Source organism: Zophobas morio, unplaced genomic scaffold (assembly GCF_036711695.1).
Source record: "Zophobas morio isolate AGI-343-1 ecotype UQ-CSIRO unplaced genomic scaffold, CSIRO_AGI_Zmor_V1 ptg000026l, whole genome shotgun sequence".
Classification (NCBI taxonomy): domain Eukaryota; kingdom Metazoa; phylum Arthropoda; class Insecta; order Coleoptera; family Tenebrionidae; genus Zophobas; species Zophobas morio.
Genome location: NW_026972131.1, coordinates 7,884,760 through 7,909,853, shown reverse-complemented (window position 1 = coordinate 7,909,853; position 25,094 = coordinate 7,884,760). Strand labels below are relative to the sequence as shown.

The following is a 25,094-nucleotide window of genomic DNA, read 5'->3' as shown; positions in this document are numbered from 1 at the left end:
TGGAATTTTTCAATTTTGTGATTTTTCAAAATAAATTTCGATTTTTAAATTTATACATTTTTCGATTCGTGGATATTTTGATTTCTCGATTTTGTATTTTTCAATTTTTCGAATTTTTAAATTTTAGATTTTTCATTTTTTTATTGTTTCGATTTCTCAGTCCTTCGATTTTTTACCTTCTCATTTTTAGATTTTTTGATTTTTCAATTTTTCGATTTATCGGGTTTTTTAAGTTTAAATTTTTCAATTTTGAATTTTCCCATTTTTCGATCTTCAGCTATTTCGATATCTCAATTTATCGATTTTTCGACTTCTCAACCTACCGATATTTTGATGTTTCGATTTCTCGATTTCTCAGTTTTTCGATTTTTCGATTTCTCTGTTTAAAAATTTTGGGGTTTTTCATGATTTCGATTTTAAAACTTTTGGATTTTTCAACTTTGTTTTTTTAATTTTTTACTTACTCGATTTTTCAAAATTTTGCCAGTTTTTAAATCGTACGTTTTTCAACATTTTCATCAATTCGATATTTTAATTTTTGGATTTTTGGATTTTTTTAGACTTTTCAAAAACTTGATTTTTCAATTTTTCGGTTTCGACAATATTTTGATTTCTCCTTCAAATTAAGAACTCCACGGATTCTCGAGGTTTTTTAAAAGTATTTTAAAAACAAGACACAAAAAACCTCAAAAATTGTATTACTCCTTTCGTCCGAAAATATGGTATACATTTTAAATTTATTTTTGTCCAATATTATGGTATACATTTGTAACGTCATTAACGTATTATAACGACAATGCATTTCAATTTATATGCAATGGGGACGTATTTAGAGCTTCTGGTGAACATACCAATCTCGTTGGTAACCTTCGCTCACGACGAAGTTTGAATTTATTAAGATGAGGAACTTTATACTTAAAATTAAATTAGATTATTATAACATATTATTTATTATAATATATAATTTATTTATTTAATTATTCTTTCTAAAATCTCTTATTTTTTAAATTCAGCGGGTGTCGATTTATTTTGTTGTTATTGTAGTAATTTTCTTGGTCACTTTTTTAATAGAAATGAACGTATAAAATACGATGTTCCATTATTATACGAGTTGCAAACAAAATTACTTGATTACAATTTGGTGATCATCACTCGTTAATTATAATAATTTTGTAAAATGTACACCACATTTTCGGACAGAGGGAGTATATAAAAAAAACACTAAGCGCCTGCAAGACTTTCTCTTTTAAACGCAAAAAAATTAGTCTAAAGTTATTTAGACAGATCTTCCCTCGCCTCTGAAGTAAAAATATATTTACAATACTTGCTTAACTTCAATTGTTTATGTTTATCCATCGAAAGAATGCGACAATTAAGCACGCAGCAAATTGTCTCCTCAAAACAGAGGAAGCGATTAAAATTATTAATTAAGCTACAATGCAGCAAAACGTTTTAAACATTATTTTGGGTAAGTCGATGTTATTATGTCAATTTTTATTTTATCATTATTAAATATAGGCGGGCGCAACATTACTGCATTCTACATTTTCGAGCCCCGGCGACATCCACAAACCAGTGCTCGTATATTGGTATAAAATGTGCTGATCCAAAAACGATAAGGCGAAAAATTGAAAGAAAAAAGTGTTAAGTTTTGTCTACGACTTTATGTTTCTAAGCTACCAGCCTACCGAGATTATAAATTTAAAGAATCGGAAGTTATATGTGTCAAAAGTGATTACTAGGAGGTAGAGACACGTACGTTTTTTAATTAGTGGTTAGAAAAACACGGAAATAACCCAAACTTTTAAAAGTAGTTCAAATTATAACGTTCCGAAATTATAGTCAAGAAAATAAACACACTGCCTTAAGCTATTTGGTGATAATTAATACACTGAAATTGCAACTGTCACTGAATCCAGGCAAACTTCCGGTAAAAGAGATTATTCCAGCTTAAATTAGCGGCGTATTAAAATAATACTGTATTTAAATGAAAGAATTCGTGGTCGTGTTATTTATTAATATTTCATTGTAAATATGCAGAATATTTTCTTAAATTTGAGATTTTATTAACACGTGCTTTTCTATAACGAAAAAGCGCATGTAAAAAAGCAGCAGCTGATAGTTCATAGTCGAGGCTACGAATCCAGTCAAGACCGGAAATTTGATTTCATGGATATATAACTTTCTCGCTGATGAATTCAAATTATCTCTAAATTTGTACATTTTTTTTAAGTTAATGTTACTACCGCAGACTTTGTAAGAACAGATTCTTTGTTTATAATTTTATAGTTTCGTTGGTGTTATTGTGTGTGTTCTAATTAATGTAACTAATTTTGTAATATGTACGACAAGTGACGAAACTGCTAATTCTACTAGAAATTCAAGACGCGATAACAATGTTTTTGCTGAATTGAAAATTAAGTTTTCGACTTTGTGGCGTACCCAATTTTTTGCGCATGTTATAGATCCATTGTTTATTAATTATTAATTTAATTAACACGTACCATTTTTTTTTAAATTTTTCTCAGCAATTTCTTTTCAATTGTCAATAAAATAAAAAAAAATTGTCAATCTTTAAAAAATTGCTCATCGGATGTAACAGTAAAGGAATTTTTTATAAAAGTTTGCAATGACGTCCAAGACACCAAATGCTATGTATATGCTAATCACTGCAACTTTTACAGAAAAAGAACGAATTAATTGCACCGTTTGGAAAGTGTTACTGTAGCAGGTTTCGTTGTTTTTTATGTATTGAGATAAAATCTGATATTTCGACAAGTATTTCAACGATTCTTGAAAAAAAGTGTGAAGTCTAGTGATGACGGAAGTTGAGTCTAGTCACATCTATTCCAGTCGAAATTATTGTATACGTAATCCAATGATAATCGCTGTATAGTTAGTAAATTGTTGCCGATTTTAATTACCGATCTTCGTAACAATACATTATTATGTATTATTATTTGGTAATAAGAAAAATCTAAAAATTTTCTTTCAAGAACCGTCGAGAAATATCCGTTTCTCTAAAGGTTGAATCACAAGCTCTATATTCAAAAACACCACGTTCTTAAAAAATGACAAATGTGAACATCAAATTAGCCAAATCGCTTACAAAAACGTTAATGGGTGTATTTAATTGATGCAAAGAAAATAAAAACTGCAGTTACCGCAGTGAAAAAAGATCTAAGTGATGAAGTTTTGTTCTTAGGTAATAGATAATCATACTAATCGATGATGACGCCGCTTTGTAAAAACAGGTGGAACAGATAAATGTCAATCATCTCATGTAATCTAAAACACATCTCTTTAATCCAATAATAACATCATTAATGCAACAAGAATTAATGTTATTTAGAAAAAAAATTAGAATAAAAGTTTAAAAGGTAAATGACCCTGCTGATAAACTTGCGAACTTGTAAATAGAAAAACTCTAAAAAAAGCCACTAGAATCGCCCTTGGGTTACCTACTCCGGTAAAATTACTTCTGTGTGAGTCACGAACATGATACAATATGTGCATGCACTATCAAAGTAGCCCTAGAACATAAAAAACACGGTTCTACGTACGTGTTTCGGTGTATTATTATTTATTTATTGTGCTAGACAAGTACCTATCATACAAATTCAAAATCATAATTCTGTATAAATAAACATTTTCCATTGATGGACATGAATCAATTTTATTTCATTTTTTATTTCATTCCCAAAATTATGCAAAATACGGAACTACGAAAGTTTTTTCTAACCAAGAAAGTGTCCCGGAATCGAAATACATATTCCAAAAAAACAAGGAAGTAATAAGATAACGATTTAAAACGATATTTAAATTTCGTAAGTATTGCTGGACCTTAATTACTACAAAAAAAAAAAATTGTCGAAAGTTGTTCCGACAGAACTTCCCGCGCTCCTGAAATACAATAATTTTTTTGAGCCACCCTGTATACGCAAATCAAAAAAATTGGTCTAAAGAGTTTAGACAGTACTTCCCTCGCTGTCGGAAACTTGACGACTGCATGCCTATTGTGTTTTTTTTCTCATTACATTTTTGTAGTGGGAATTTAAAAAACAATTGCGATGACGTCATCAACATTTTTGCAAGGACACGTATATCAGTTGGGATAGATGTAGTGTAATACTAAGAATAAAATTATTATATTCTCAAATTTTCGGGAAAATGAATTGGGTCGTTTGAATATTGATTTGTAATAATCAATAAAATAACGAAACAATTTACTCACGTATACCTACGTATCAGAGGCAACTGAAAATCGTGTATGTATAAACATTGTTAATTTAAGATGACAGGCGTAACAGCATACGTGAGAGCCAAACACAGAAACTGTAAACAAAACGACCGTCGGTTTTATTGCTTCGACTTCCGCTTATTATATAAAACATTGGGTTTTATTTTAATTCTTGACGGTGAAATTCACAATTGGTTGATTATAAACATATCTATTTCACATTCGCGGAATCAAGTGAACGCATAAAACAAATGCAGGTCTGTAATGTTAAAGTCGATGTAAATAAGCGTGCTACCCTTATGTTTCAACCGAGTTTTTCCTTTAACAAATTTTGTGTCTACCAAATTGGGTTGGTTGGGGTGTAATACTAATAATAAGTGTTGCCTTTAATTTAATCAATAAAATAAATTGACTTCATTAATTTTTTTGAACCACCTCTTAAGAAAATCTAAAAAATATGAATGGAATGATAAATCACAAGTACAAACTCATCATATTTTTTGCATTTTAGATAGGATTTATTCAGCAAAATTTAAGGGTGACGTCATCAATTTTTTTAGGAGGGATGAACAAATACATTTTGAACAAAAGTTTACCATGCTTATAATAACTTTAAAATATTCCCAAGATTTCAAAGCATTCGGTTTTGTAATTCCTGATTAAATCGATAAAATAAATTCACGCCTTCATTAATTTTTTTGAGTCACCCTGCATATGCAAATCCAAAAATATGAATGGAATGATAAATCACAAGTACAGACTCATCATATTTTGTACATTTTAGATACGATTTATTCGGAAAACTTTTGAGCTGACGTCATCAGTTTTTTGTAGAAGATAACCAAATATATTTTGACTAAAAATTTATTATGCTCTTTATAACCTTAAAACATCTGCAAGATTTCAAAACATTCGGTTTTGTAGTTCCTGATTAAATCAATAAAATAAATTTACGCATTCATTAATTTTTTTGAGTCACTCTGTATATGCAAATCCAAAAAATATGAATGGAGTGATAAATGACAAGTACAGGCTCATCATATTTTGTACATTTTAGATATGATTTATTCGGCAAACTTTCGAGCTGACGTCATCAAGTTTTTGGAGGGGATAAGCAAATATATTTTGACTAAACATTTATTATGCTCTTTATGACCTTAAAACATCTGCAAGATTTCAGAGCATTCGGTTTTGTAGTTCCTGATTAAATCAATAAAATATATTTACGCATTCATTAATTTTTTTGAGTCACCCTGTATATGCAAATCCAAAAAATATTAATGGAGTGATAGTTCACAAGTACAGACTCATCATATTTTGTACATTTTAGATATGATTTATTCCACAAACTTTTGAGCTGACGTCATCAAGTTTTTGGAGGGGATAAGCAAATATTTTTTGACTAAAGATTTATGATACTCTTTATAGCCTTAAAACATCTGCAACATTTCAAAGCATTCTGGTTAGCAGATTAAAAATTAAATTTCAAAATGTTGTTTTATAATTTTGATTTTTTTTCCAAAAATCTGGACGTTTCGGGTGAAAAGTCGATTCAGAGTTGTAAACTATATGTGTAGGACTATGTTATTTTATACAATTGAAAACCCATTTACTATGTACAATTTTGAAGTGACGTCATCGCTTTAGTGGTGGGGATGATTCGACAAATTTTGGTTAGCGTTTTACCATCTACATGATATTCTTAATATAAGTACAAAATTTCACAACAATCGGTCGAGTACTTTCGGAGATTATCTGTCTAATAAAAATCCGTGACAACAGACGGACAGACGGACAGACGGACAGACGGACGGACAGACGGACAGACGGACAGACGGACAGACGGACAGACGGACAGACGGACAGACAGACGGAAATGGGAGACCTATTTCTTCGTCTTCTAGGGGTCATGAAAGATCGAGAAAACGTAAAAGTAGAGAGTCGGCCGACGGACTCGATTACAATACTTCCTTTGCTTACGCTCGGGAAGTAAAAATAATAATGGAATGGTAAATCACAAGTACAGACTCATCATATTTTGCACATTTTAGATAGGATTTATTCGGCAAACTTTTGAGCTGACGTTATCAATTTTTTGGAGGGGATAAGTAAATATATTTTGATTAAAAATTTACCATGCTCATAATAATTGTAAACCATCTGCAAAATTTCAAAGTTTTCGGTTTTGCAGATTCCAAATTAAATTGCAAAATGTTGTTTCATAATTTAGATTTTTTTTTCCAAAAATCTGTACGTTTCGGGTAAAAACTCAACACGGATTCATAAACTAGATGAGTAGGACTATGTTATTTTATACAATTTAAAACCCATTTACTATGTACAATTTCGAAGTGACGTCATAATATTATTGGTGGGGATGATTAGACAAATTTTGGTTAGCGTTTTACCATCTACGTGATATTCCTAATATAAATACAAAATTTAACAATCGGTCCAGTACTTTCGAAGATTATCTGTTTAATAAAAATCCGGGACGGCAAACAGACAGACCGACAGACGGCAGACAGACAGATGGAGACGGGGGACCTAGGGGTCATGAAAGGTCGAGAAAACGTGAAAGTAGAGAGTCGGCCGACGGACTCGATTACAATACTTCCTTTGCTTTCGCTCGGGAAGTAAAAAATAGTAAAGAAATTTGTCCAACATAAATATGAATACTATAAAAAGACTGTATACTAAAAACAAGTTTCATAAGTCGTTAATTTAGAGTACGAGTCGTAAAACGAGTTTTCCAAAGGAAGAGTGCTCTAAAATGTCTTGTAAAACGTGTATTTTACACTACTTTTATAGTTCTCGTCTTTTTTTCGTTTTAAAATAAAAATTGGAATATTTAAAATTTTGAGGAATTTTGTCGTGGTTGGTATGACAAATGTCAGATTGTAAGATTTGAAGTTTAAATTTTCGCAATAATAAATTATTATCAATAATGGGTGAAGACTGAAGACAATAATCTTAGCTCAGGTGCAGTTAGATGAATGACGTGGCAGTAAAACGATAGGCAATGAAAACAATTTTCAGCAAAATATTGTTACGAAATAAACCAATACGCCGCCCCCGTATGACGCCTGTGGGTTTTTCTAGTATGTGTTGTCGATAATGGGTGACTCATGGACGGCCGAGCGGCGCTCGCTAGAGCTTAGGCCTGGAAGAGGAAGTCGCGCTGCTGGATTCCAGAAAGCCCCGATCGCACATCTACAAGGAAGTATGGGTTTAAATAGAGGGCAACTTTGGGAACGATGGAGAGGAGTGTAATTCAGACAATGGGAGAAGTCTAGTCAAATCCAATCAGTCGAGTCGAATCCAACGAGTGTTGCGCCGGAATTAGTTTGTACATAATCGCTCTGTAATTAGTCGTATAAATTCGAGTTATTAAGAAATAAATTGTTGAGTTTAACTCACGCCGATTTTAATACCCGTCCAACGTAACAATATTATGATAATCATATTATCTAGCATTAATCTAAGTAGCCAATGATACGATTAATGTGTATGCATAATACATTGTACATTTCATAGCAAAATTTATGATTTAATTCTAATTAAAAATATGATTTCTTTCGTTGGACGTTTATTTTATTTGTTATTTAATTCTAACACTTGTAATGACCAAAACATAAAAATAAATTACCCCAGTTCTATTAAAGCACTCGCTTTATAGCTCAGTTATGAACGCGGAGTAGAAAAAATATATTTTAAACAGTTGGTATTGTCAAGTCTTTCAATATATAAATCAAAATCGTTACTTATCCAGTGTTAGACAATAAATACATTTTATTCTATTTTAGTATCATAATCTTGTTTATAAGCACCCAAATACGGGCATAAATTGGTCTTTATGGCACAAATCAGTCAAAAATTGCTTCATTTCCATTAATTAATTATTATTCAAACAAGCTTCCATACTTAAATTCTTCTAAAATTTCTTTTGAATAAACGTTTTCTGCTTCTTCAGTTTGCTTTTGAAAATCGAATTATTTAACAAATAAACAACATGGTATCCATAACAACATCAAAAACTAATAATCTGAGGTATATATTATAGCTTCTAGCTTGTATTACTGCTGACTAAAAGAGGACTATGTAGGTCGGATTTAGGTCAGGGTATGGGTTGGTCGACTACAAGCTTAGCGCTGCAAGCGTACCCAATGCACAGACTTCTAGGCTCTTTAAGGTTATATGGCCCCACTAAACCTAATAATGGGAAATAATAATCCCTTTTGTGAGGCTGGTCAGCGGCACGAGCCTATGGATAACGGACAATACAGTCGAAAAGATTTACAACTGTGGGTTTGCCTTATTAACCACTTTACAATACCCAATTTTACAACAATCGTACAACCTTAGAGAATCTGGGTCACTATAACTATGGATTTTGAATTGTAAACATAGATTTTAGTATTTATTTTAGTTACCTGACGTATCAAATTACGTTGAGGTTAGCATCATTAAGATTGTTTTAAGAATGCGAAAGAAAAGATATTATATACAGTAAACTCATTTGACATACACCTGGTAAAACTTTTATGACTTAAGCGGCTTAAGGCAAAGCATTCTTATAAGTCAAACTGGCTATTATATAACTTAACTCAGTTCACATATACCTAATGGCAACAATGGACAGTAATAATCCTTGCGGTTCGGGTCCATAAAGCTTACAATAGCCAGTTTGACTTATAAGCGTGGTTTGGCTTAAGCCAATTAAGTCATAAAGGTTTTACAAGGTGTATGTCGAGTGAGTTTACTGTACAAGTTCATTCACTGCCCAATCCTAATTTACCCAAAATGTTAGCGAGGAAATAATTCTTGTTTGTGCAGTTTTAAAATTCAAATATCAATACTGATGACAATTAGCCGGCTGATAACCTAAGAAAGGTTACATATTGGTATTCCGTCATCAACATATTTTTTTCGTGTTTTTTTTTCAGAGTACGTCGCCTTTAGGAATTACTTTTTATCCAGTGTTTGAATCACTACTTTTTCTATTTTACATAAGTGATATTTTCTCTTGCATGAATAATCAAGTGATATTTTTTGCGGCTGATATCATGGCAAAATTCTTGTAATAATTAGCATAATTCAATACTTTTAATGAATACTCCACAATACAAGCTTTTGTTAGACAGGTTTCAAGCCAATCAATTGTGCCAAAACAACGAGAAAATCCTTAGACGCTTTTCTCACTACATTTTCGCAGCGAAATATCTACAGGGACTTCCTGGTAAAAATTTTAGTACATAATTTCGTTTGACCGTTTTTGCCTATGACTGGATGCCTGTTTTGGAGACACACATAGCTCTCATACTAAACACTTGCACTACAAAGAATTTTTTAGCGAAGAGTGCTTTCTATTACAATGATGAATTTTAATGTGTTTGTTTCCTAATTATATTGCTCCATATTTCTTTGACATCTCTTGCAACTTGTCACTGTCTTTTATTGGAAACTATGTAACAGTTGTGTTATGAGGAATTTCTCTGAACTGCTCTACATTTTCTTATGAATGAATAATTTTTCCGGACAAGTCCATATTTAAAAAAATGTAATAGATATAAGATTAATTACTTTTACTTCCATGAACCCACTACTATTTGTTTTGACACTGTCTGGACTGAATTTTCCACAAACAGTACTTTTAGTATACAAATATGCAAAAGCTTAATGTACTAAAAAATCTGAATACAATACCCCAAAAGTTTACATGTTTTAACGTACATTGTGTCAAGGATAGGAATTTACTTATTTGATTTTTTAAAAAGAGGAATACGCTCAACATTAAATCTGACATAGTTGTTTTTGTAATTATTTTCTATTTCTTTTAAGTATGAAATTTAGCGCAATTAAAAACAGTTAAGTTTTCTTGGTACATCTTCTGTTAATTATAGTGTTATAAAAAGATCGTTATTAATGATGTAAGTACGATTAAGCTTCTAAGTTATAACAGATCAAATATGTTCTACAGCCAATAAATTTATCAAAAACATCGGCTGAATGTTGTTCAATAATTTTCATAATTTTTTATTTGGGCTACGACAAATTCAAAAATTAAAAATGGGTGTAATTTCTACTTTGGTCAGAATGCCTGAAAATATGTATGAAAAAGAATATCAAGACTCCTTTGTAGCAGAAAAGCAAAAAGATATAAGGACACAATAAAGATTTTTTTGTTGTCCTATCTGATGAAATCATCAACTAAACTTACGCCAAATAGTTTGTAAGATGAAATTTATATGATGAATATGTATTTAAAATTAAATGACAGTAACTTGTTAAACTAATTTCGGATAATATTAAGCATAAAGTTCATTTTGTAATGGTAACATTGTTATAATTTAAAACTGTCAATTTTACATCACTTATTTTTAAATATTATCTATTTTTTGTAGTCATGCTACTTCTAAACTATAGTACACATAGTCAAAAATGAATGCTAAAATTGCTTGTATTTATTTTTTGATATATTTTTTAATAATTAAACTTGAATGTATACAACAAGTAAAACCATTTTTAATCTGCATATTATGATTTCCTTTAATATCAAAAATTGTAAACTTTTGACGACAACTACCACGCACTTTTGGCTGTTTTTTATGCTACTCAACTTGTGATTAAACTTAGTTTTTATCACATTCTAATGTCTCATATAATAAGTGGAATACTACAAAGTGAAATGATTGTCAAAACAAAACATCATCATTATTGTTAGTGTCACGATATGTGTGTAAAAATCTACAGTAACACGGAAAAACAATAAAGTTTCAGTGACAACTTGACGGACATTCATTTATAGACACTTTGTACTCAAAGTCGCATAAAATACAAAAAAAATCGACGTGAATTCTAACTCAGTATTTAAATTGTAACGTTATCAACACACGTTTGCATGAAATTTTTGTATGAGAATCAATATTTGTTTAGGAAATCTATGACGACTGAGTCATAGTCATAAAACGTAATTATGCTAAAAAGATAGCTCCAAGTTAAGTAAAGACAGAACAATAGATGTTATAACTTATATTTTAAAATACTGAGAATCCTAATCTGAAAGTAAAAAATTCCTCCTTAATTTCTGCAACTAGTTACAACACTTAAACCTTTAACAATCCCATTTATTACTCGTTCAGCACTCTGTTTTTAAGAAATACTAGAAATTTGACCACAATTTCAAATACAAATTAAAAAAACACTAGGGGGTTTGCACTTACGGTTCTTGTATAAGTGGTGATATCTTGAGGATGGTGTCAAGGAATTTGCCGTCACCGCACCATATCGAGGGTTTTTGTGGTTGGCTGTTGACGTTCAATATCCTGAAGAGGATGCATAAAATGACGGCAATAGCGGCTAGAAGGGCTGTTGACATGATGGCGAAGGACCGCCCCAACTGAGCTTCTAAAACTAACACCTCGCCCGACCAAAATATCAACCGCTACTGAATGATTATGACGATACGCGCTAGTTTCGCGAATCTATTCCCCGAACATACGCGAAATTCCTTTTAGTGGAGGTAGTTGTCGATTTCGGTGTGTGTTCGATCTATGCACATGCTCGTTTATCTATTTCGTATACAAACAAAACGTCAAACGTCAACGACAGGCTTTCTTTTGTTATGGTTCAATGCACTTACTTTGATTTGAGTCCATGGTTACAGAAATCGATTGAGTTTTTGTTTGGTTTGTTTGGAATGGGTTTTTGGGTGAATTTGACCGAGGTTTGTGGTTTTGTGGGCAATTTAACCTAAGTTTTCAGCAGCTGATGGGACAATTGATATGCGGTAAATGTGCGCATGCGCGTCGAGAACCAATCATTGCAGGGGTTCAGGACCGTAATCCGTAATTGATATAATTGTTAGGGTTTCGCCGGAGGCTGTGGTCGACATTCGGATTTGTGAGCAAATAAATAATAATTGGTCTTGAGAACATACAAGAAACTCAGACCAATAATGAATTTTATTGTAGATTAGGGACTGAGTGGATACTGGTGTCAACAACAAATTTAATGCATAATAATATCAATTCATGATTCATTGTATGGACTGCAATAATCAGTGATAAATTTGGAGGACAGATGTAAATAAATAAAATAACGATTGTTTAATAGCATTTAAGCTTACAGAGTCACGATATCCAAGTGTATAACAAAAGACACATGTAACGACTGCAACCAACAATATAAGTCATTCAAGAACTTGCTTTTTTTCATTATTCATTCATTCTGATAATTATTTATTTATTCGAAGTGGCAAAGCCATGAGCGAAATGACAAGCAAAAGGAATTAAAAAGTGAAGTTCATCTAGAATTTGTATTACAGTGCAATTACGGAGGGAAATTACACAATTTTTTTATGTTGCTTAATTCACTTAACTGCAACAAATGAACACACTAACACACATACATGTACGTAACTTTATTACCCGAAAAGCAAGCAACAACAACAAAAATTTCAACCCCTACAACCACCCTTAAATAAAAAAATATATGACACATTTACTGAACTTTTTGCTATATTTTTAAATTTTGGTTCAGCACAATTTGTAGTCATCCATACCACACGAAGGATTAAAACATATTTTGGCCTTGTAATGCATATACAATTTTATACAGTTCTACATTATGAGAGATGCCATTAAAAAAATATATAATTTATCATTAGTCATTACCTGTAAATTATTATTATTACCGTATTAACAGTATTAATAGGAATAATTATTATAATTTTCAGTTTATTAGAGTGCTGTCTAACGCCCATTCCCCCAAAATTCAAACGTTCATTAATCCGAAATTCTACAAATAATTTGTATGCGCATTGGTACATAAATCTGTCAAAAAATGCAGAGAAAACGCTCTTTTGGTTGATTTAATTTGGACACTTGTGTGGAGAATTTTTTATAATAATATAACAATTCTCAAATTACTCGAAAAAAAGTTTCACTTGACGTTATCGGTGAATAATTTCCATGCATATAAATGTAGATATATCATAAAAGCGTTAAGTACATATATAGGAATTTATGTAAAACTGAAGTTTGATTTTATATTGTATAAAATCATAGCAAGACTTCCTTAGGCATAAAAATTATTAGTTTGGTTCCTCCTCACAAAGGTTATTTTTGTAAACAACATACATAAAGCGTATATATTATTAAATCTGTATGGTTATTTTTAAAAGCTCTAAAGAGAATATATTTTTTAGGAATTCGTAAGTTTTAAAATTAGTTGTTTCGCGTCTGGTTCCCTTCACTGTTTCTACTTCTTGCATTATCTGTTCTGGTTTCAACATTCTGTTTAGTTTCTAGCAAACCCCAGTAACATTTTATATGTAATAAATATTGAAGTTCTAACATTTAAATAATATGGGTAACGACAGATTTTTTTTTTAAAAAACAATATTGGTTTTAAATATTGAATATATATTTTTTTTCAATGTTTAATACTTATTTAGTTCGGAACATTTAATAAATGTTCTTCATATGAAAGGGGGTATGGATATAAAAAAAAACTTGTATGGAATACAATATAAAATTTATTAAACAGAAAAATACATTGTCACTGGAAATAACAGTGTATTTGAAATGTTGCGGCAATATTTATACATTTAAAAATTATTTGTCCTAGAACCAATTCGTTGAAAATTTGTACCAGGTGATTTTTTTTTATTTCTGCTGTAGTTATCCATGACACTTATGTCAGCAGTGAAACTGAAACTGCTGACATAAGCTTCATGGGCAACCAGAGCATAAATTTAAAAAATCACCTGATGTGAAACAATATAATTTTTTTAAACATAAAAATACACTGCCAACTTACAATGAAATAAAAATACATTGTCAATAGAATTAACAATGTTCTGCTACATTTCAATCGTTATACAGAAATATTTATTTAATAATTATTTGCTCTATAACCAATTCATTGAAAAGCGATATAATTAATTAAAATAAAAAAAATCATACCTCATGTTTTTTTTGATGAGAATTCATTCTTGCTTTTGTCTGCGCTTAATGAGGTCCTACCGTTTTTTAAATTTCAGTAGTTGTGGCGTTTTTGTGACGTTTCCGTGTGGTACCTACAATTAAATTAATTTACAAAATTTGTAATTTTTAAGAAATCACATAACTTTACATATTGTAGCCTTGTTAATTGTGAGTTCACTAAAAGAGAGATTATTTTTTTCCTTGCCCTGAAAACTTGAAAGCAATTTGGTTCATTATTAATAATTTCTTCAAAATTGCATACATGTTTTTTTACGTCTTCTCTTCCTGACAAATAAACATTATTATCAGTCTGAAACTAGTTTATAAATACTAGGAGTTAATAATAATAATAATAAATGCTTACCAATCCATCCAATTTCTACGTATCTCCCGCAATTTCTAACTCGATTTCTTCTTTTTTTTTGGTTGCGCCCGGACATTCATCATTTTGTCTCTACATTCATAATATGCTTATATTTAGAAATATTAAACCTCTTAAATATACTTACGTGTTGAGAAATTGCATTTTCTGCATTGCATGTAGAAGTGAGGTTATGTAGGTTTAGTACTGTTTTCTTGACAAAACGGTATTTACTACACTATTCTGAATTTATCGCAGTACCGATAATCACAATTCACAATAGGACAAACACCATGAACTTACACAAAATACTTTTTGAACTCCCAATAATAACAAATATGTTTATGTATATGTTGCACATTGCGCAAACGCGTTCCAGCAGAGCAAGCGCATCTGTAGGTGAAACGCAAATTTAACTAAGTTTTATAAAAATGATGAATAAAATTGTTATTTTTTGTTCGCAAAAATAAAAAAAATATTACTTTTTAATGAGCAATTAATAGTGTGCAAAGCGAGATTTCGAATAGTGTCAATTTCACAATAGCTGGTATTTTTTCAAATCAATTTTTAATATTACTCCAATAAAAACCCTATGAAATAAATTACCTACAAGTTGTCCCAACATGGTACTTTTTTTTTTCATTTTTGTTGTTCGGTATCTTGATAAAAAGACATTTCATAAATATGTAATATATGTTGAAATTCATATATAAATTTATAAATATAAAATGAATATTATATAAATATTTGTAATATCTAGTCAACATTTAATATTATATCAATGTTGTATAAATGTTAGAAAAATATTGCTTGCTACTGGGGAATGAATACATTTAATTTTTTATGTAACTATCCACCTTTCGAATTTTTGTTAAACTCTATAACTTTAACTGCTTTTACAATTTCTACTTTGCTTTACTTTTTTTTTTTTTAATTTCCGGCGGATGGCTACTCTTATGTTTTCTCGACGTTTCTCCTAAAGTATAAAAAGTAGGACTCGAATTCTGTCATCTGTCCGTCTGTCTGTTTTTGTCGATTTTTGTTGGACAAAAATCTCCGAAACTACCGAACCAATTGTTGTGAAATTGTATACGTGTTTTAGCAATACCGTGTAGATGGTAAAACGCTAACCAAAATTTGTCTAATCATCCCTACCAACGGTGATTTTATCTCCAAGATTTACAGTAGTAAATGTTACTTAAATTTTATAAAATAGGATACTCCTGATCTGAGAAAAAAATCCGTGGAAACGAATTTAGTAATTGAAAGTTTATGTATGGCGGCAAAATTCTAGTATTTATACCCCATTTAATTAATTCAATTGGCAACAATGACTATTTTAAATTATGCACCACATTCGATTGGTGGATTGATTTAAAATGTCAGTCCAAATGATTGATTGTCGCCAACGTAAATTTGAGTGCTGACCAATATTACCATAGTTTTCACTTGATTGGTACCACTGCATCGGCGGCTATCTTAGTCGTGGAAAAGGTCAATTGTTTTCCATAGTCATTTAATAGATATTCTGTTCTCTATTAATTATCCTCGATTATTTCCCTTCTTTGTAGTTTTGATAATTATGCAACCAACAATATAGATTATACACCGATCGAAAAAATTGTGGTATTTTAGTATCGTGCTTTATTTTTCGATTATCTCTTTCTTATTAATCCTTAACATGTTAGTTTAAAGTAGATACTGTAATAACCCAAACCTCCCGCCAGTTTATTTGGCATTGAACAAAATTTGAAAAAAAGCCCGCTAAAATTTAAAATTTGACCTTGGCTGTGATCGTCTACAAAAGTGGGACCCTACATTGTGTTTTGAAAACTGGCGGGAGGCGTTCGTTCATACGAATTGGCGCACTGCGGAGCGAGAAGAGTGACGGATTTAAAAAACTTATATTTGGAAAAAAAAAACTATGAAAAATAAATCCAATAAGAGCTTAAGAGACCGTGGCCAAGGGCCCCAGAAGAGCTTAAAGAATTTATTCCTCAGAGAAAAAAAACCTTTATTTTCACTCGAACCTGAGAACATAGAATAAATATTAGCAACCTTACAAGTACAACAAAAAAAAGCAAAATAAAAAGTCGCGGAATTCTCAGAAAGTAAATGGATGGCAACGTCCCAGATATTACGGTAGTGTGGCCTCTACAAACAAAATGGGGGCGCGCAGCGAGCGCAGGGCGAAGGCCCCACACCCCGTGAAGGTCCACATAGTCCTACCTCACCACTTCACGCGCGTGGTCTTACGCACCCACCTGACATAGGTTGACCTTCCTGTTTCCCGCGTACAAGGTAATTCGGTAAAACTCCGAGTCCGCTAGGGCCGGAAGTCTAGCAAGACCCGCAGACACTCGCACGGAGACGCCGACGCCACCGCGTCCACGCCACACGACCCCCGAGTTAACTAGCGTTATCAAAATGAGTATTTGGATTTCAGACAAGCAATAAGCGTAATTTAATTGGCCACACTCCATCAACACTTATTTTAAATAACAAAGAAATTTAAATGAGATTAGATTATGCACGTGTGATCAACAATCTTATACAATAAAGAAAATAAAGCGAGAGATTATTCATGTTTTTATCAATAACTTTAAAGAATAAGAATTTTGAAAGAGATTAAATTATTCACATTTTGGCAATGATTTTATTAAATTAGCTACATTTACGTCGCTGATTCTTACCAAAGAAAATAAAGAAGCTATGGATTTTATTGAAATATTTATCTGACATTACACAAAGAAGTTACGACTGCATTAAAATGATCTGGGCAAAGTTACGTTGTTGACCGAATTAAACAAACAAACCCCTTCCCCCTTCAACACATCCCCAAACAAAATACCCAAAAAGAAAAACACATACGAAATAAACAAACAACAGATAAAATACGACACATAAAATATGCAAAATAAATAAAATATAGGTAATCGTAGGTGCACATTCGCTTTGAATTGTGCCTTTATTTCAATAACATTCATTTTCAAATTCATCAACAGTTTTCGGTCAACAACAAATCCCCAATGACTAATACAAAAATCCATAAAAGACGCCCTTGAAATTCCCCGGTCAACACCCCGTACCCCCACCCTAACACTTTCTCTTTCTATTTTTAACGGTTGAATATTTGAAAACTTACATGAAATTTTCCAGAATTAGAGTTTACAACAAACGGTTAATAAATCGAGGAAAAGCCATTGAAATATCTTAGATTTTATAATGTCAGCCAAATTGATGTGCCTAATTAATTGATGTTACGAACACAAAGAAAATCCCCCGTCCCCCAGACTCTGACATTATTAATTTTCGAATGCCGTTCTCAGCGTTAATTTTTGTTAAAGATTCATTTGTTCAGATTACGTTTGAATTTGCTTTACTCACACGTGCTGAAATTATGCAACCCAAAATAATACCTCGAAAATTGCCACCCAACTTTCCGCATAACATTCGCTAAATAAAACTGCCCTAGCTAACGTAATTCCCTGAAAAGCCCTACTAAAACGGATTGAAATTATGTTGAAAAGGTTAGTACGAAAATTAACGGCCATGGCGTCATTCGGAAGCCGCCATTTTTGTCGCGTCACATATGTGTGTGGTTCCCGCGTCTCACATACTCCGTAACCATCGAGAAGCAACGCCGCTTCTTCCACCAGCACACACGGAATCACGTGGAAACATACCTCTCGGATCTTCAAACCAAATACGTGCTCACCACCGAAATAACCTCTCTGTGTTCGAACGTAGCAGAGAATTCTGACGTTCGCTGGTTCGTCAGGGGGGTGGAACTCCGTTAGACGAAATCAGCACTAGAACAGGAAACAAACAGCGCACAGACATTTGAAAAAAACACAGAGAGCACCAACCTGACGTCTTACTCGAAAGAAAGACCAAGTCGAACTGCCCGCGACTCACCCTGCTCAAACACACCCTTCTGCGCATCTCTCTCTTAGTGGTTTTCGTTTCTTTCCATTTCCATCCCTTTTCTTACCAAAAGTTTGGCGCGCGGAAATTTGGTTCGAAACGGCTTACTACAATACTAAATATAAATATAAGCATAGAATATTAGATAAAGCGAACAGTTAATGATTTCTTTCAGCATAATATTGTGCATTGCCAGAAACTATATTACAATTACTTCTTTATTTAAGTCTGCACCGTGCTTGTGCCAGAAAACTATTTTTTAATGTACGTATGTGACCGAAAAACATTTTTATGTCAATCTGCCAAAATTACAATACATTGCAAATATGTAATAATAACATATAGGGTGATTTTAATAAAAAGTGTAAGTATAATGGTATAGTCATTAAACTGCCAGTTTATCGGTCCCAGAAATAAAGCATCATGCATATTCAGTGTTAAGCGAGTGTTAAGTATCCACATCATTACTGAAATGGGAATTTCAACTGCACGATGATTACTTAGTCACCATAAACTAATAACTAATGATGAAATAATCTCAAATGTTTATTTCATTTCAAACATGTCTGCATATCAGATTTTAGTTTAGGGTATTGAAATCTACAGTAATGAAGTGAATTTGCGCGGGTCGACACGGCGGAAGAAGCAGTTCTTCGGGGAAGAAGAAGTGTTTTGCCTGTGCTATGGCTGTTTTTGAAAAGTTTTTGGAAAAGTGCAAAGTCCTGAAAAAACCGACCACCGTGGGTACCGTTTTGGGTTTTCTGCCTGTCTGTGTACCGGTTTTGCATCACCGCCCCCGAGCGAAAAACCGTACCGCCGTCACCGGTTTTTTTTTTTTTGTTGTAACCGTGAAAAGTCGAAACCGTCGAGCACGCGCTTTGTTCCGCCACTGCGCTCTTCTCCCGAGTCGCCGTACCGTCCCCGCGTGATTTCCCGTTTCAAGGTCGCCGCCCCCAGGTCCAGGAGGAGCTCGTCCTGAAGGAAGTCGCCGTCTTTTTGTTTAGTTCTTAATTTGTCTTGCAGCTATTTAAGATTAGCTGTAAGAATTATTATTTTAGCCGTGTAGCTGGTAGCAAGAAATAAGCCCGATTTATTGTAAAATATTTCTTTCCGTTTTACTTTATTTTCTTGTTTTCGCTTTTCGCGGGTGCTCACCACCTGGAGATTCGTGCCTCCGACTTAAGTGCAACCCCGGTGCTCTCTCCGTCGGAGAGGGAGATGGCGCCCGAGCGACCGCCGCTCCTGACTGAAGGCGCTACCCCCGGTGGTGCGAAGGTGCCCGTATAAGCCTAGGTCCGCCAGACGTGTTTCTTATGTTTTTCCCTTTTTTTCCTAATAAACGCCTTCTTTCCCAACAAGAAACTGAAAACATGTTTAAAATGGTAATTTTTGTACAGAAATATGGATTTTGCAATTAAACTCCGCCCCTCAATCTGACATCAAATGAGAAATTCATCATAATTACTGAGATCAGAGCGGGTGTAGATAGTTTTCTTTTAACAACACATTGATTACTTAAGAACATGTTTCACATAGTAATTTCTTGTGGAAAAATAATGATTTTTACAATTAAGCTCCGCCCTTCGGGTTACGACAATAGAAAAAATCACCACAATTAAGATAGGACGAGTGGACGGGGCCTGTATTTTGCTTCTTTTTTTTTAATAAACGGCTTCTTTTCACAACAAGAAACTTAAAACATGTTCAAAGTGGTAAATTTTTCAAGGGAAATATGGATTATGCAATTAACTCGGTCTAACAACGATTGAAAAATTTATTACAGCTAGATCGACGCGAGTAGATCTTGCTTTATTTTTTGTTATTTTTTTTAGTTTTTTTCGAACAACACGATACTTAAAAAGATATGCAAATTCTTGTAGAGAAATGAGAATTTTACAATTAAGTTACGCCACTCGGCTCAAGACGAATAAAAAAAATTATCACAACTGAGATAGGGCGGGCGGGCAGGCTTATATTTTATTTTTTATTTCTTAATATACGTAGCCTTCTTTTCACAACAAAAAACTGAAAGCATGTTCAAAATGCTCTAGATTTTTGTTAAGCTCCGCCCCTCGGTTTGATTACGAATGAAAAATTCATGACAAGTAAAATTTGGGTTGGTGGGTGGGGCTTAATCTTTGACTTTTTTCTTATTTTTACAGAGAAATTGTTAGAAACCATCTAATATTTTGAAAAAATCGTCTACAATTTCCAAAATATATTTTTCTAACCAGTTGAGTGCCTCTAGATCATAATATTCAGACAGATTTGCATCTTATTTCCCGATATTTTCTGGTAATCTGATAGCGCTTAAGACGCTCTCGTTAAAGTATAGGAGCGCGGTTAAAATCGATACACAAGAGAGTATAAAATATCAAACTATAACGAATTTGACAGTTTGCGTCAATCCAACTCCAAGATTCTCCACTAATCACCCGCATTTGTGTATTAAGGAAAAATCCATGCCCCACTTTTAGTCATCAATGCCATCACCTTTCTAATCACCTATTGATTACGTTTAATGTACAGTGTATATATTCATTTTCAGATCCACATTTTTTTAGATCACCATCTGAAGCGTCAAAGCTCATCTCCTGCCTGATCAACCAACTCCTCACAACTAATTTATTTCGTCTCGCCTCGAACCATCTGCATCTCAAATTTCAGATGCACTAGTCGGCTCAAGGCTTGGCGCCGAGGCACGCCGCCCCAAGCGTTATCGGCGAAATTCTGGACCGTGAGAGCTCGGTCCCACCGGAATTTCGTCGTACTACATGTAAGAGTTAGATTTGTAGTGTTGTTGACCTGTAGGCAGGCAACCCATAATACACAATGTAAGGGTTAGATCTGTTATGTCGTTGACCTGTATGCAGGCAACCCATAATACACAATGTAAGGATTGAATCTGTAATGTAGGAAGAATCTGGGTAACAGGGTGGGGGTGACGCTACGGGTGAGCAAGGGGATTTTTAGGGAGTTCGCGGGTAGGAACCACCGAGGGTAGTACGTAGAGTGTGTAGGGATAAGAGAGTTAGTTAAGTGTTTTAGTGATTAGGGTGTATTTGTGAATTAGTTAAATAAAGTATAGTTAGCGTAATCTGTGTGTGTGATTTAATTAAAGCGTGTTTTTACATACATATATGTTTCATTTGTAAATAAATAAAACCTGAACTCTGTCTTTGACAAACCTTAATTAAAATAGGATTGGATGGGAATTCCTAGGTTATTACGATGCTGTGACGACAAATTTATAGTTATTATGATAGTCGAGCAAAGAAAGAATTAAACTAAAATGAAACCAAACTATGCGCATGTGCGAGCTAGCTATAATCCTTGAGAAAATCCTATCGTTTTACCGTTGCTCCATAGACGTACATCTTAGGTATTTTGTTTCACCACGTGCTGTATATCTTTATACTTTGTGCCGTTTTCTTTTTTTTTTAATAAATTCAACATGATGAGCTGTAAACGTTGTAAGTCGTGGAATGGAAATAAACAATCTGTGAAAGGCATACTTAGTTTTCATAAGTATTAAGTAATAAATGTATAACTTGAGTAACTTTGTCCCACCACTGTTTAGCGATACTTTCGAACGTCGGGGCGTGTTTTAGTCGAGCGCGTATTCCAAACAAATTTCTACCCTTATCGTTCGCAAAGGAGACAGCCAGCTAAGCGGTCTGATTCACACTGGTATTGTAGAAAGAAAATTTAATTATGGCAGATTCCGTTGAGAGTTTTAAACAACAAAACATTTAAATGACTATCAAACATGATCCATTCTTGTTCTCGTATAAGTGTTTTAGTTGATTTGGGGTTGTTTTCCGCCTCTTGAACGTGCGAAGTTTTTCATTAGGAGACTGATTGATAACGACATGTTTCGACTTTATTACATAATTACATTGTAAATCGAATTCCCAATCAAATAAATAAAAACACATGTTAATTACTGTCGAAGTCACAATAACGTCGCTCGGTACACACTTCGCTGTGAGAGGAGTGCCCGAGAATAAATAGAACACATAAATGATAAAAAATCAGCATGAAATCTCGTTCCCTCTTTGAATTCACGGTAATATTTTCTTACTAATAAGTTTTCAAAGCGAAGCAATGTTAAAAACTAAAAATTGAATATCGTAAATTACTATCTTAAAATTTCCAAATGAGAATCTACTAAATTTAAATAATAACTTAGGAGAAACCATCCATCCCTTTAGACAAATCACAATATATAATTGTATAACAATTTGATTCCTTTACAAGTCCCAACGCGTCCTCGAAAAGTCAACAGATGGTCCGTCGACGCTAGTCTAAACAATAAGTGACGCAATGTGTGGAATTTCCCACCTTCGTGTTACCGTCGCGTCGCAATACGTGAGTTGGACGAATTGTTAATTAAAATCATGGGGATCTTTTACTGACACATGGGGGTAACAATGTACTCTCTCGACTTGGGGAAAGGAAACATCCTCACTACCCATGAAAATATGCAAGTTGTCTACGTTGGTAAATTTTTTTCTGGGGCTAAATTTAATTCGAACTGGGACATTACAAGCTGTTTTCTGAAAATTTTCTTTAAGAAAAATTAAGGATTCATAAAAAAGCGTATATTTCACTTTGGAGCTTGAAAGTTCTCTGTTTAATACTATTCAACATTCGACTGTCAAACATTTTTACTTTGCATTAAATATAATTTTTGCTCTAAGTTTTTTAACAGGTATCAAACGCGCCTAAAATTAAGATTCAAACACAATTTAAGAAATAAGAAATAAAACATATGCATATGAGATTTTTCATCACGTATAAATGTGTGTAAGAAACCACCACACTTGTATCATTGTTGTTGAATCCGTCGTTTCATTTCACTCTCTGGAGTCTCTGGCCATCTCAGTGAGATGATGTCAATATCACACATGTGAAGAAAACTGTTTTTTTTTTTCAATAAAAAAATATCGGTTTTCTCTATTTTGTAGCTTTCTTGAACTCGTAAGGATAATTGTAACTGTTTATTGGTCGGACTGAAAAAAGTCTGTAACAATGTCGTATTCTTCTTTATTTTAGGAAACAGTAGATAAAAATCTATAACAATAGATTTTAGTTAGAATTCTTCGTCTTGAGAGTCTACAGTCTTCTATAAATATAATGAAATACAAATTCTGTTGCGACATCTGCGACATCTATGTACCTGCGATCGAGCATTCAAAACTATTGATTTCTTAGTTAGCATTTTTACCACTAGATGGAAAGAGAGGTCGTAATTGCGGTCTTATTTGATTTGATCTTTACGATGTCGTAAAGTCACGTAACGTTTTATTTTTGACTTTTAACCATCACTTAAATAACGTGTAAATGTGTACGTTTTTCATATAATAAAGTACTTAAATTAAGCAACCGAAATGATCCACGAAATCAAAAATGGTCAAAAAATCATAAAATTTCATAAATACCGATAAATTTTGTCGGTTTAGAAGGGTACGTCGAAGAAACACACCGAAAGAAGTTATAAAGTTGTCAAGTGTTCTAACTTACCTACTGCACAAAATCACACACAACTAGTTTGGCGAACTTTATTAAAACCGAGAAGTTCTAACAATTCTAACAACAGCAAACGCAAGACTGGTTTCGTTTAATTAATTAAACTTAATTAAAATTTAATTTGCAAGTTGTCGAGATCAGCCTAGCATATGTGTTAACATATTTCACATCTTTCATTACAGAATACGAAATTATAATTTCACGGTCTTCTCCACACTAAACCAGTAATTATCCTAGCGTCTATTTCTTTACCTGCATGGTTACACTTGCATGCCTGATGCACTTAAGCTTTAATTACTTTTGTGATAACTATTCGCAACTGGATGACCTTTGTGTCGCAGATCGATTTAGAGGCTTTTAAAGATAAGCCGTATTACACCTTGGGGGGATTATTATCGAGTGCCTCCTTTCTGAATTGTACACCGAAGGATATGCTGAATGTCTAATCTTCAAAGCTATGCGGTTCTAATCGCCTATTGAAATGGGGTAATTGGTGAATTAGGATTAAACTGATTCCGCTACGACGACCAGCGCAAAACCATTTGCTTAAAAGATGTTTTCGACAAACGTCACTTGCGATGGGTCTGATGGAATTGAGGAAAACGCAGGGATACTAAATTGCTACAATATATTACGCTTTATATGCTAGGATGGAAAAAATGTGGTTTCTATATTTTTAGAGAACTTTTTTGCAAAATTGCTTCATACATATGTATATAGGGCGGTTCAACGTTTCTTCTAAAAGGTAAAAGACGGAGTGTCTACGCATCACTGTTATTTAAGTTTTTACATGTCGCGTACGAAGAATAATTTTTAACAGAGCAGTAGTATTATCAGAGATACAACAAAAGGTTAAAGACCAAATTTGTACCGTTCTTTAAAGACTATACTCTTAAATTATTTTTAATTCCACATAATGATCTGTTTTCAAAATGTTAACACACAACTTTGTTTTTTTAAATGAAATGCCCTATATATTTTTACTATTCTTATTAATCTCTCCCTAGGTTTGATAACTAGGTACAGTTTATTTTTGAAATTCTGT

The 25,094-nt window shown here is 32.9% G+C and overlaps 1 protein-coding gene and 2 long non-coding RNA genes across 6 annotated transcripts in view; 1 reads left to right on the top strand and 2 right to left on the bottom strand.

Moving 5' to 3' along the window:
* Nucleotides 1–11,981, bottom strand: part of LOC135136292 (abhydrolase domain-containing protein 2) — a 38,944-nt gene extending 26,963 nt beyond the window's left edge. Inside the window, exons 1-2 of the mRNA XM_064065503.1 lie at nt 11,883–11,981; nt 11,464–11,811 (exon numbers count right to left, since the gene is read on the bottom strand). Coding sequence (XP_063921573.1) covers nt 11,464–11,618 — 155 coding nt within the window. The 5' untranslated portion in view covers nt 11,619–11,811; nt 11,883–11,981. The remainder of the gene's footprint in view (nt 1–11,463; nt 11,812–11,882) is intronic.
* LOC135136293 (uncharacterized) lies at nt 11,864–12,442 on the top strand. The gene is made up of 2 exons (XR_010281686.1): nt 11,864–11,951; nt 12,005–12,442. It is a non-coding gene; the product is annotated as an uncharacterized LOC135136293 (long non-coding RNA).
* A 1,329-nt stretch (nt 12,443–13,771) lies between these two features.
* Nucleotides 13,772–14,928, bottom strand: LOC135136525 (uncharacterized). Of its 4 annotated transcripts, XR_010281722.1 has the most exons (5): nt 14,739–14,928; nt 14,594–14,683; nt 14,378–14,545; nt 14,209–14,321; nt 13,772–14,153 (listed from the first exon to the last, which is right to left on the bottom strand). It is a non-coding gene; the product is annotated as an uncharacterized LOC135136525 (long non-coding RNA). The 4 variants fall into 4 exon arrangements; XR_010281723.1 differs by having other exon boundaries at nt 13,772–14,321; nt 14,373–14,545; XR_010281720.1 differs by having other exon boundaries at nt 13,772–14,321.
* Between the last annotated feature and the right edge of the window lie 10,166 nt (nt 14,929–25,094).